The 13,566-nt window shown below is 43.0% G+C and overlaps 1 protein-coding gene across 4 annotated transcripts in view; it reads right to left on the reverse strand.

Moving 5' to 3' along the window:
• LOC307201257 (uncharacterized protein) overlaps positions 1–13,566 on the reverse strand; it is a gene marked incomplete at its 3' end in the record, with an annotated part of 28,054 nt that overhangs the window by 7,742 nt on the left and 6,746 nt on the right. For 3 of the 4 annotated variants that reach the window (XR_013832657.1, XM_079950307.1, XM_079950308.1), the window contains 2 exons: positions 8,956–9,066; positions 7,954–8,025 (listed from right to left, as the gene is read on the reverse strand). Coding sequence is in view for 2 of the 4 variants with exons in the window: in XM_079950307.1 (XP_079806433.1) it covers positions 7,954–8,025; positions 8,956–9,066 (183 nt within the window). Of the gene's footprint in view, positions 1–7,953; positions 9,067–13,566 lie in introns of all 4 variants that reach the window. The other variant, XR_013832658.1, reaches the window with a different exon arrangement.

Here is a 13,566-nt window from a genome sequence, read left to right on the forward strand (position 1 = left end):
TGCTGTCCCTGGAACTCACTGTTCAGGAGAAGTGGGATTTTGCCCTTTTGTGGCTCCTTGGCTCCCTCACAAAACCAAGAGTTCTTAACAGCAAAATAAAATGCAGGTGTGTTTTTTTTTTTGGGGGGGGGGGAGGAACATGTCTCCTTTATATAAACAATTAGGGGTATCATAATCCTTTCCCCTGAATGAACAATTAGGGGTATCATAATCCTTTCCCCTGAATGAACCACCACAAGCCCCTCAAAGCCAAAAACCATTATTGTGGCACCTTCAAATTTTAAGAGGTGTTTTCTGTTCATGTACACAAGCTTTTTCTTCAATCCACAAAAAAATACCGTTTGTCAATTTAAATGTTCGGAAAAGTTTGGGCTGTTACTTGGCAGGAAGGGTAAAGCCTGAAGCAGCAGCTCACCTCCAACCAAGATGGCTCCCTGAGGTAAAAAACAAGCTGTCAACTTCCATTATTACTATCCTATGAAAAGCCACACAAAAAATGGATGTCTCATTATTTTACTCTTCCCCACAATCCAGAGCTGGTGACTAGAGGTTGACAAGGAGGGAAATATCTGAAGAAAATGGACTGAACTATAAATTACACCAAACATGCTTATAAATACATGTGCTTTAAGACTGCCACTTTTATTTTAAAAGAAGAACAGGCACAGGGTCCTCCCTGCTGATGTGCTCCTGATTTGGATCTAAGCACCGTACCAGATTCTGCCAAAATTTATTTCCCTACCCTTCCTATTTCCCCACAAGAAGGTGCTGGTTAGTGCAGAAGAGGAGATTTTTTGGGGCGGGAAACCAGCACAAGGCCTTGATTCAGATTGGGAGGGTGGTATAGTGTGGGGCCCCTGTGCCTATTTGCTTTGGGGGGCGGATATCACAGCTCAATAGGATTTGTAATCTATTATGTTCTGCTCTTGCTTCCTGTGGCGTTTGCCCATTCGTTTAGAAAATGCTTGAACGGGGGAGAGATAGGGTTAAAAATATAGACCAATAGGAAAGCCGGAGGCGGAGCCTACCTGTGTATAAAAGGGCTTAGTGCAAGGTTTCAGTTAGTAGTTGGGAGTTTGAGGCATCTAATCATAGCCTGCATTTTTATTAAGGCTTGATCAGGGCCTGTATTTTAAAATGAGCTTAAAGATTTTCAAATGTTCATGCCAGGCAGAAGACCAGCTGCCTAAGAACCTTGGCAAGATGTTTATTCTCCTGGACAAGGGGGCCCCCTGATTTATAGCAGAAAACAATTCTCAAAGTCAAAGGGAATTACAGGCTGACAGCCAAGGTTACACTGACCCTACATATTACAGAAGATAAAAAAGCAGAGAAAAACATAATTAAGAGTGGGTAAATAGTAAAATAAAACCATGTGCCTCCCATTAAACTTGAGCCATATTTTCCTAAGGTTGAAAGGTCAAGAGCAGTGAAAAAGGCAACTGGCTTGGCTGGAGAAGAGAGGTTTTCTTTCTATCTTATTTTGAGGGTGGAAACTGTTCCTTCCTTTTTTTACTTTGAAAAGGTTTATTCTTCTAAAAAGCTATCTATGTTATGTATTAAATATATTGGCTTAAATGTAATTATGCAAAGGAATTAGAAGCTAAGAAATGTTAAATCCTTATGCTAGATTCTTATTTCATATAGTTGGAAGAGATCACAGGGGCCATCAGCCACCAGCCCAGCCCCCCTGCCAAGCAGGAAACATCATTAGAGCACACATATGGTTATCTGTTTAAAGACCTTCAAGAGAAGGAGATCTTTCAATGATGATGTGAACTCAAGATCCTTGACATCTGTTTAAGATAAAAATTTAAGATTAAACCATTTGTTTTGGAGGGCAATAGGGCGAGGTGAGCTGGTAATTAAGGTTCCTTGTTGAGACACATGTAAGATATATTACTACTTATTTGTCATTTATAGATAGAAGAATATATAGCTTTTTGTTTCCCATAAAAGGACAAGAGGAAATGGGTGTATCTTTTGTGATTGGTTCTAGCAAACAGCCAATAGGAATTTCAACCAGGCTGATTGGACAGAGGCAGCCACAGGAGGAGCAAGGGGGCTGGATTAAGGAAATATAAGTGCTGGCCATAACGGCAGGAGGCCTGGCCAGAGCTTGGTAACCATATACCACTGTGCCTCATATTTATTTGTCTGACAAATAAATTATTATTTTAATTTCTCTATTGCTGCGTTGAATATTTCATTCCAGCTAAGCGTTAACCACAAGCAGGGTGCTACAACAGGAAGTGGGCAAAATGTCCCTAGTGAGTGGGACATTTGCATACAAGAATATCCAGACTTGGGAGGGGTCTGTTTACTTCCCCTTTGGGGGAATCACCACAGCTCAGTGGTGGATGAGCTGCTTTGCTTGCACAAGGTCCCAGATTCAACCTCCGGGTAGGGCTGGGAAGGTCGCTTGTCCAAAATCCTGGAGAGAGGCTGTCAGTCACCAGAGACAGCACTGAGCTTGGTGGGCCAGTGGCCTGAATTTGCATAAGAGTTTCCTGTGGTTAAGCAACTGCTCCCATCTTCCTTTTATCTCAAGAAATTGGGATTCTGAATTATCTGTGCGCTGGGATCTAGTTATAAGTGGACATGCAAGGGAATGGGGGGGGGTGTGAAGGGAAAAGGCAGAGCAGTGTTGTAGACAAAATCTGCCCTTCTTCCCTTATGGAGTATCCAAGAGCCCATATAGAGTCCTTACGTGGGTTCCCTATTGGTAGGAGAAAATAACAGAGGCCAACCAGAGAATATTGAGAAGCAAAGCAGCTAGTAAGCCTGATCTTTATTGATCTGTTGCAACAGGGTGCTCCCCTCACATGCAGGAAAGGAGGAGGACCTAGAACAACAGTGTGCCTGCCCTTATATAGATATTTTAAATTCCCTGTCCTGGAGCTCAAGACCATCCCTCCATACATCATACATACATCACAGAAGGGGTGTAATCCAAGACCACCCCCCACAAACATCATACCTACATCACCGAAAAGGCGGTCTACAACAGAAATTTGAGTGCTGTTGTTTGTCCTGTTTGGCTGGTTTTCTGATAATGCCTTATCTGATTGCCTCTCCTGGTAGTCTGCCCATTCCTCTGAAATGGTGATCACCCACTTCCTGAGACAATAGGGAAGTTCCCCCACCCCCTCCCTCCTTGCAGAGAAAACATTTGGTCAGTTTGGGAGTCAAAATGGTTTCAGGGAGTCAAAATGGTTTCAGGAAGGTTTTCCTGTGCTGCTCCAGACAATGGTACATTTATGAACATTTATTATATATATATGACCTTAAAATTCTCATAACAGCAGGGAGATGGGTTTGAGCATGCCAGAGTGAAAAGATAAGGTTTTAAACAGGTCAGTAGAAGGAGCCAAGCTGGAATGTCAGGGAGTATAATTGGTTTTTGGCTTGGCTCTTTAAACAGGCTGTCACTGATGGTGCAAACAAGACGTGTGCTTCCTTAATCTTGTAAATATTAATATTGCTAAACAAGTCTTTTCCCTGACCCCCTGGCTCTCATAAAGAGAGCATCTTATCTTAGTCCCAGGCAAGCTGCATGTTTGACCAAGTGTTTTCATGCTGGATACAGAGGAAGGAGCTTCTTTCTCAATTAAGCTGCTGAGGACAGCATATTTTCATGTTCTGACTGGATACAGTAGCTCATGAGACATGAGTAAAGGCAGTCGTTATCTCTTGTAGGCTAGGTGCTTAAGGAAGCTCAAATTCCCCCCTTTTTGCTGCAAGAGTCTTAGGCATCCTTTCCCATTGCACACGTGTGTGTGTGTGTGTGTGTGTGTGTGTGTGTGTTTGTGTGTCCCATGCTGCACTGCTTCTGTTCATGTGCAAGTTGCCTTCTGCCCAAGCCTATGTTGTTTGTCTTGTTCTCTGCTGTGGCAAAATTATGTAACTTACATAATTAATTTTGCAAACAATATTGTTGTTTCGCTGTTCCACCCTTTCTACTTCAATACAAAGGAAACAATGTCAATGGGGGTGGGTAATCTATTCTGTATCAACAACAGCAAGTAGCTATCTTATTCACTAGATTGATCTTTGTCCTGGACATGGGACAACTTTGTGAACACCAGCAATTTCCACTCCTGTTTCCATTTTTGCAGGAGTTTTTCCAACATCCCAATGAGGAGAGGAAGAGTGGTGGTGATGACACCCACCTTGAGTGGTGCAATGCCTATTGCCTGGCCTGTGTGCCCCCCCCTCCCAGATCACAGGGCCTGAGGCCATTGCCCCAGTTTGCCATACCTTAGGGACAGCACTGTCTTTGCTTCAGGTGAATGGTGAATGGAAGTGTGGCGTTCGTATGGAGCCCCCGGTCGTCTCACGGACTATTGACCCGTACACCACTAATCTGCTGCCATCAACCAGGTCCTCCCCGGTAAAATCACTTCAGCCTGTCAGGTTCTCAATTAATAAAGAAGAGTGTCTTTTATTTCAGACACAAACAAATTTTTACGGCATTCCAAATGTTGTTACTCTTTACTTTCTTAGACTTATTTTCCTCCCCCTAGCTCTTCTATCTCCCCTCACTCAAGAACCCACTGCCCTAACTGTCTATTTCCAACTGCCTGTCAACTGCTTCTCCAACTGCCTTTCCCAACCAACCAACCACCAACAACTTGTAGCACCCTGCTAGTGGTTAACGCTTAGCTGGAATGAAATATTCAACGCAGCAATAGAGAAATTAAAATAATAATTTATTTGTCAGACAAATTTGTCAGACAAATAAATTTGTCAGACAAATAAATGAGAGGCACAGTGGTATATGGTTACCAAGCTCTGGCCTGGCCTCCTGCCATTCTGGCCAGCACTTATATTTCCTTAATCCAGCCCCCTTGCTCCTCCTGTGGCTGCCTCTGTCCAATCAGCCTGGTTGAAATTCCTATTGGCTGTTTGCTAGAACCAATCACAAAAGATACACCCATTTCCTTCTGTCCTTTTATGGGAATCAAAAAGCTATATATTCTTCTATCTATAAATGACAAATAAGTAGTAATATATCTTACATGTGTCTCAACAAGGAACCTTAATTACCAGCTCACCTCGCCCTATTGCCCTCCAAAACAAATGGTTTAATCTTAAATTTTTATCTTAAACAGATGTCAAGGATCTTGAGTTCACATCATCATTGAAAGATCTCCTTCTCTTGAAGGTCTTTTAAACAAAGGCCTGACAACCATATGTGTGCTCTAATGATGTTTCCTGCTTGGCAGGGGGGCTGGGCTGGTGGCTGATGGCCCCTGTGATCTCTTCCAACTATATGAAATAAGAATCTAGCATAAGGATTTAACATTTCTTAGCTTCTAATTCCTTTGCATAATTACATTTAAGCCAATATATTTAATACATAACATAGATAGCTTTTTAGAAGAATAAACCTTTTCAAAGTAAAAAAAGGAAGGAACAGTTTCCACCCTCAAAATAAGATAGAAAGAAAACCTCTCTTCTCCAGCCAAGCCAGTTGCCTTTTTCACTGCTCTTGACCTTTCAACCTTAGGAAAATATGGCTCAAGTTTAATGGGAGGCACATGGTTTTATTTTACTATTTACCCACTCTTAATTATGTTTTTCTCTGCTTTTTTATCTTCTGTAATATGTAGGGTCAGTGTAACCTTGGCTGTCAGCCTGTAATTCCCTTTGACTTTGAGAATTGTTTTCTGCTATAAATCAGGGGGCCCCCTTGTCCAGGAGAATAAACATCTTGCCAAGGTTCTTAGGCAGCTGGTCTTCTGCCTGGCATGAACATTTGAAAATCTTTAAGCTCATTTTAAAATACAGGCCCTGATCAAGCCTTAATAAAAATGCAGGCTATGATTAGATGCCTCACTGTAAGCCTAGATTTTGGAGGGATGAATTTACTCCCACTGCTCCTGCTTGTAAATTCTCCCCTGTAAGTATGCCCCATATGAGGGAAACACAAGCAGCATTGAGGCATTTTGAGAGAGGATTGATCTGCACAGACAAGTTCTGCCCTGAACATCTTCATTAACTGTAGTCTCAGACCTTCATGCACTGGGCAGATGTTATGAAGAGGTATTTTCCATGCATTCTGCTGAATGCACTAAGAACCCACCTTCAGATTTTCCTGTTCAGGGCTCTTTATCCCTGCTGTATGAAGGTGCAAACAGGGCTATGGGGGGGATAGGAATACAGTGGTATCTCGGGTTAAGAACTTAATTCGTTCTGGAGGTCCGTTCTTAACCTGAAACTGTTCTTAACCTGAGGTACCACTTTAGCTAATGGGGGCTCCTGCTGCCGCCATGCCGCTGCCATGCGATTTCTGTTCTCATCCTGAAGCAAAGTTCTTAACCCGAGGTACTATTTCTTTTTTTTTTATATAAAGATTTTTATTGATTTCCAATTTTTAACATAAACAAAAAACAACATAAAAACAAACAAAAACCCGAGGTACTATTTCTGGGTTAGCGAAGTCTGTAACCTGAAGCGTCTGTAACCTGAGGTACCACTGTATCTAGTTATACCCATAGAATCTAAGCATGAGGACATGGGCTGGGCCCCCATCTTGTAAAACAGATGGATCTAGTTTCTTAGGGGCATTAGAAATCTAGCTTGCACAGGGGCATTAGAAATAATGATTATTTCCCCAGGCAATTTCACTCAGCATGTTCCTTCTTAAGGGGAAAAGTAATCTTTCAAATAAAGATCGTGCAAGTAGTACAGAAACAATGCACTTACTCCAGAACAACCCCTGCAGAGATGGGTAACACTGCTTGCCTTTGTTCATAGGAAAGTAGTTTATTCTGAAGCAACTGCAGTATGGAGGAAGTGGGCAGAGAGACATTTTTCTCCCTCTCTTGTAAGGCTAAAAAGCCTGGAGTCCTCCAGTACAGGAGAGTGAGGAGGACTGACAAATGGAAGTATGTTTTCATACAGCACACAGTTAAAAACAATGGAATGCGCTACCACCAGATATAATGGCCACCAATTTATATGGCTTTTACTGGGGATTAGATATTTGTGATGATAAAGCATTGAAAGGCTACTAAATCGTCATTGCTATACGCTACCACCAGGTTCAGAAGAACCAGTGCCAGATTTACGTATAAGCTGAACAAGCCATAGCTTAGGGCCCCACTCTTTTGGGGGCCCCCAAAAAAATTAAAGGGGAAAAAAACTGGGTGTACATTTCCAAAATATAAGATAAAAAACAAATAAAATAAAACCTACATACAGCAACAGTGGCAAATGGCTTTAGATACCTATTAGGTCCATAAATTAAGGTAAAGGTACCCCTGCCTGTACGGGCCAGTCGTGACCAACTCTAGGGTTGTGCGCTCATCTCACTTAAGAGGCCGGGAGCCAGCGCTGTCGGAAGACACTTCCGGGTCACGTGGCCAGCGTGACGAAGCTGCTCTAGCGAGCCAGCACCAGCACAGCACACAGAAATGCCGTTTACCTTATCGCTATAAAGTGGTACCTATTTATCTACTTGCACTTAGGGGTGCTTTCGAACTGCTAGGTGGGTAGGAGCTGGGACCAAAAGACGGGAGCTCACCCCGCTGCGGGGATTCGAACCGCCAACCATGCGATCGGCAAGTCCTAGGCACTGAGGTTTTACCCACAGCACCACCCGCGCCCCAAGGTCCATAAATTACCATATAGCATATATTCAACACAAAAAACAGTGACAATTTGTTGTTGACAAAGGACAGCTAGACATATAAAGGGCCCCATTACCTTCAGTAGCTTAGGGCCTCATCAAACCTAAATCCGGTCCTAAGAAGAACTATGCCTCTGAGTTGCTGGGGGAACATGATCAGGAGAGTCCTATTGCACTGATATCCTGCTCAGAGGCTTCCTAAAGTCGTCTGATTTGGCCACTTGTGGGAAAACGGGATGCTGGACAAAGTACGCCTTTGGTCTAATCTGCCAGAGTTCTTCTTATGTTCTTAACCTTGTTTCCAGATAATTCCTTACCATTCAAAATGCCTTGCTCCATCTTTGTCACTTCCATATCAAGATCTTGCTCACTCGATATATTTGACGATTCTGTATGTAAACACAGAAACAAAAGACTGTTAAGTAGAAAATAAGTATCCCTCATTCTTCCAAGCCACATTCAGGATAAGGGACGGATTACACATCTGAAGAAATTAGTGCATCTGTGTTTGAATACCAGTGACACCCTCCCTTCCCCAACCAGAATGCAATATTCCAGAATGTGCTAAGAGGGGAAGGTTCCGTTGGGGAATGTTTAACTATTGAGCTACTGTGAGGAAAGCAAAAAATATGTTTTGATAGAAAGGAACCTTGGGGTTTAGGCTTTGTTTTTCAGGATAGTTGGAGAGGTAGAAAAAGCAGATGGGCAAAAGCTTAAGCAGGCCCTAGGGTAATGAGGAGCTCCACATCATTCATCACAAAGCATGTTTAGAAACTGAGAGGTGCGTGAGTGCTTTTTCATAGGATGAATCAGAATAAATGCTGTTCCTTATTGCACTATAAACCAGTATTGTATGTGGACCAAATGGTCTGAGAAGCTTCAGTATTTTCGTTTTAATGGATGTTCCTAGACCTCAAGGCTTCTGAGAAGAATAAAGGCAGTGTTGTGGCTTATATTTAGACACTGCAAAGGGTTACAAACAGTTCTGGAACATCAGTAAAGAGCAAGGACTCATCCACACATCCTTTTGTCCTGCTGCTTCCCCCCCAGGGAAACAGCTCTTTAGTGCTCAGTCAGAGCAAATGACAATTGGAGTTTTCTCTGGGTTGATGTTTGCTCTGAGTTAGCACTTACTGGCAGTTTTTTTTCCTGGGAAAGGAGTGGCACAAGGAGGAAATTGCTCAGACCTGTGCCTAGAAACTGCAGGTCAAGTGGAAAATCACTTGGACCGATGCTTTCTAGGCACAGGTCAAGCGGAAGTGTAGACCTAACCCTTAATTAGCATTTGTCAATAGTTACTGATACACTATAGGACATACCTTCTGAGTCTTTGCTGCCACTCAGCATAGAAAACAGCACATTGAATGGAATTCCTGGCCCATTCTTTTCCAAAGGGTCTGGGGAACAACTTATCTGTGGGTTTGGGTATGCTGTAGAAGAGCAAGCTAACAGAAAGACCTTCAGAATTAACAACTATAGAATTTTACGGCTCAGGCTCCTATGCAGTTGTTCATTCTCTCAAGGTTGAAAAGAGCGCTCACTCACTCACTCACTCACTCACTCACTCACTCCCTGTTCCTCACAAGTATGTGAGCACACAAACACACACAATTTGGGTTTTCTCTGGACTTACGCTTGCTCTGATTTAACACTAAAGAGCAGGGCTTCTTGGGGAAAGGAGTGGGGCGTGGAGAAACCATCCGGATCCGTGCTTTCTCTGCACAGGACAAGCGTGGACAACCCTAAGCGAAGAAGTCCCATATCATGCTACCTTTTTTTGGTTGCCCTCTTCTGAACATTTTCTAAATCTACAGTACCCTTTTTGAGGCAGGGCAACCAAACTGTACACACTATTCCTAATGTGGTCATATACTAGATTTGTATGATGGCATACAGTTTTATTTTCAGTTTATTTCCTAATCTTCCATGGCAGGGAATTTGCCTTTTCCACTGCTTCTACACAGTCAGTTGAGGTCTTCATTGAGTTATCTACTACCACCCCAGCTTCCTGTTCCTGGTTAGTCACTATCAGTTCACACCTCATTAGCGTATTTGTGAAATTAAGATGCACGCAAGGCAGATTCCGAAATGCACTCCAACTCCCACTGGCTAATGGTGAGGGGGGGGTAATAGGAACTGTAGCCTAGAAACATATTGAAGAGTACAGGTTCCCCGTCCTTGAGCTAGCACATTGGTGAGCAGAATTTATTTATTTATTTTACACTCTCCTCTCCAGCAGAACCAGCTCAATTCAGCCTTCGGCATAACATTAAGACATAAAATGTTGAGAATAAGGCAGAGAGGGGCAGGCATTTCTCTTTGCTTCTTCCCACATTATCATGATCTCTTCCATGGAATCTTGGTTGGCTTTCCCTGGGGCCAAAGCAGGGAAGGGCCAAATTAAGTAGTCCAAAGTTGTTGCTGAAAGAGGGGAAGTGGGAAAGGTAGAGGATGCTCCTGGACTTGCAGATATTTTGGCGCTTCCCTGAATGTCGATGAATAAGTTGCAATAAAGGAAGTTCCATATTCTGTCATCAATGACAAAAAGCAGGGAAAGCTGAAAACAACAGTTTGGAACAAAAAAAAAATGGTCTAAAAGTGAAAATAAGAAAATTTATCTTAAGCAATTCAGTATTATGCAAAAGAGAAAAAAACCCAAAGATGACAAATTGGGTCCATTGTTCAAAATGATGACATTTCAGAGGAAAGAATATCACAAATATTTCATCAGTGGGAACTAGAAATGCAAGTGTTGCTCAAATTTATCAAGGGGAAGTTGGTTCCGCTGGGTCATTGTAACACACACTGGAGAGGTCAGATCCTCTCTGCTTTTTTTAAACATCCCAAAGTATGCTTAACCCTGGAAGTGCATGATGAAATTGAATTTGCTCACCTTCCTCTCTCTTGTCATCTCTTCTTCTGTCAGTATTTAGTTTATAAACTCCTTAGGGCAGAAAGCTGACTTTTCTACTTACATTAGTATGGAAATATCTAATTCATAGCACTGTATAAAATATTATTAATTTCCTTAAGTATATTCACTCCAGAAGCAGCAGCAAGAGCCCCCCATGTAATCACTCTGCTCTGGGTTGTTGTTTTTTTGCGAGGTGGGGGGGACGCTCAATGTTTATTACTTTTTAAAAAGAAGATTCTAGACCTCATGGCAGAGATGAATTTCTTACATCTGTTTTTCAAGCTCTCTGAAAACAAACCACCCAAAATCAACTAGCCAGGTTCAATGTTGTCATTTCATTTTGTCATTTCATCTGGGTGTTATGCTTCCTGGGATGAACAAGCATGAATTCATTCCCTGGCATAAGTGTAGTTCAGTGTTCTTTTTCCATCATAATTTTCTGTTCTGAACAAAGTTGCCTCCCCCTGATCATATGAATGAACTAATAACTACAGTGGTACCTCAGGTTAAGTACCGTATTTTTCGCTCTATAACACGCACCCGACCATAACACGCACGTAGTTTTTAGAGGAGGAAAATCCGTAGGCATGCCACCCGTAGGCATTCCCTCCATAACACGCACAGACATTTCCCCTTACTTTCTAGGAGGGAAAAAGTGAGTGTTATGGTGCAAAAAATACGGTACTTAATTCGTTCTGGAGGTCCGTTCTTAACCTGAAACTGTTCTTAACCTGAAGCATCACTTTAGCTAATGGGGCCTCCCGCTTCTGCTGCACTGCCACTGCACAATTTCTGTTCTCATCCTGAAGCAAAGTTCTTAACCTGAGGTACTATTTCTGGGTTAGCGGAGTCTGTAACCTGAAGCGTATGTAACCTGAAGCGTATGTAACCCGAGGTACCACTGTATTATCAGTGCAAGGACTGAAATTACTACACACTCAAGAAATGACTAAAAATAAATTGAACTGAATGAAAAAAATAAATATATATAGAAGATGGCACTTCAAATTTGGAGCGAGCCAGACATGCAAGTTCAGATGAAGGCACATGAGGGTAGCGGGGAATAATGCTCTTGCATTGGGGCCCTGATCAGTGGCTTCCTTGCCAGCAGGAGGAGACATGTTGGTCCCACTATTCCATATTTGTAAATAATATTACTGACACCACAAGTCTCCTGTGCAACATGCTTACTCACCCAAAAGAAACAACATGCAGCAGTGCTGCTATGGGGGTGATGGGGAATGGAGAGCTGAGCAATACTTTCACACTGCACGCAAAATAGGAAGCATATTTGTGTCACTGGGTTCAAAATGGAAAATTTCTGCTTGTGCTGCTGCTTCTTACCATGCTGAGTCACCAGAAAGAAAGGAAAACAGCTGCCCCGGAGAAATCAAAACGCAGAGGAACTAGATTAAATTACCCAATGCTACCAGCCCAAGGGGTATATGAGATTTTGGGAAACTTGTTCCTAGTGCTTACGTACACCAGACACACCTCGCTCCCATTTCCTCCAGAATATCCAGGGTTGGATAGGGTGGGTCACAGGTTCCCCCAGCTCTAAAATCTGCTGCTTGCCTTAAAGCATGCGTAGGCAAACTAAGGCCCCGGGAGCTGGATCCGGCCCAATCGCCTTCTAAATCCAGCCGGCGGACGGTCTGGGAATCAGCATATTTTTACATGAGTAAAATGTGCCCTTTTATTTAAAATGCATCTCTGGGTTATTTGTGGGGCGCAGGAATTCATTCAACCCCCCCCCCCAATATAGTCCAGCTCCCCACAAGGTCTGAGGAACAGTGGACCAGCCCCCTGCTGAAAAAGTTTGCTGACCCCTGCAAGACAGGAAAGTGCTGCAAATTCCTTGCTTTGTTCATTCATTTATCTGCAAATGAAGCCTCTAAGCAGTTTACAAAGACTAAAAAGCATACATTAAGACCGTCAATAATAATCAATGTTAAGGACAGGTTGATAAAAAGCAAAATGAATAAAACAACAACAGTTAAAAAGTATACTTTTCAAGCAAAAATTATGAATTAATATGCACATCACGTTTGGGTCCCAGGACTCAAGCACACCTTTGGCCCAAAGGCCGTTCCCTCCAATTCTGGATGCATGAAGACTGATTGCAATTCCTCAGTGGCCCTTTTTCTGCTAATGCCCAGGCCACACTCTGCCTTCTTGCTCCCTCCCTCAAGTGTGGCCTGGCTGAGTTTTTCTCCTGGGGCTGAGCCTGGCTCAGATTAAGCATGACTGCACCTAAATGCTGAACTCACCAGGTACTAGTAAGTTACCATCTCTCGGTCTCAGTTACCCTGTCTTTGAAATGGGGATAATAGTGGCCTACACTCATAGGTGTGTTGCAAGGATAGCTTTTACAAGGTCATAAAACAGTGTGGAGTTAAGGTGCAGCACTCGTAATTAATAGTTATTATAATAATCAGGTGGTATAAGCAAAGCCACAGGCATCCTGCAGAAAACCTTGGCACTGAATTTTTCATTTTCACCGTACAGGAGACAGACAGATTGGGCAACTCAAACCATCCAGGTTCTGTTAAAGCAGAGTTGGAGAACCATTTTAGGCTTAGACACAAGCCCCAATTTGACTTGTGAGACCATTTGCCCCAAACCACACCCACTTCCCCCACATCCGACGTCAGATGAGACATCAGGAGTGGGCAGGTAGAGAAGAGATCTGACTGCAAAAAAAACCACGGTGAGGGGGAAGCTTAAAGCATGTTCCTGATCATTCCTTGCCAAGGGATATTTGTGGTCACCACCAATCAGCTGATCATCAATGATAGCAAGGCTGTGGGATCAGCTGTGCTATGGAATTTGCCATAACTCTGTAGCACAACCAATCCTTGCTGAAAGCAAGGCATGAGGTCAGCATCTGTCACCTGCTTGGTAGATGCTGCACTTGAGCTCAAGCCACACGACAAAGGGGGGGGGGGGATGAGGCACCTGATGCCGTGATTATGTCAGGTGATTGACAGGTGGCTAGCCCCACCCACCTGTCAAA

Source organism: Podarcis cretensis (genome assembly GCF_951804945.1).
Source record: "Podarcis cretensis genome assembly, chromosome: 13".
NCBI lineage: Eukaryota > Metazoa > Chordata > Lepidosauria > Squamata > Lacertidae > Podarcis > Podarcis cretensis.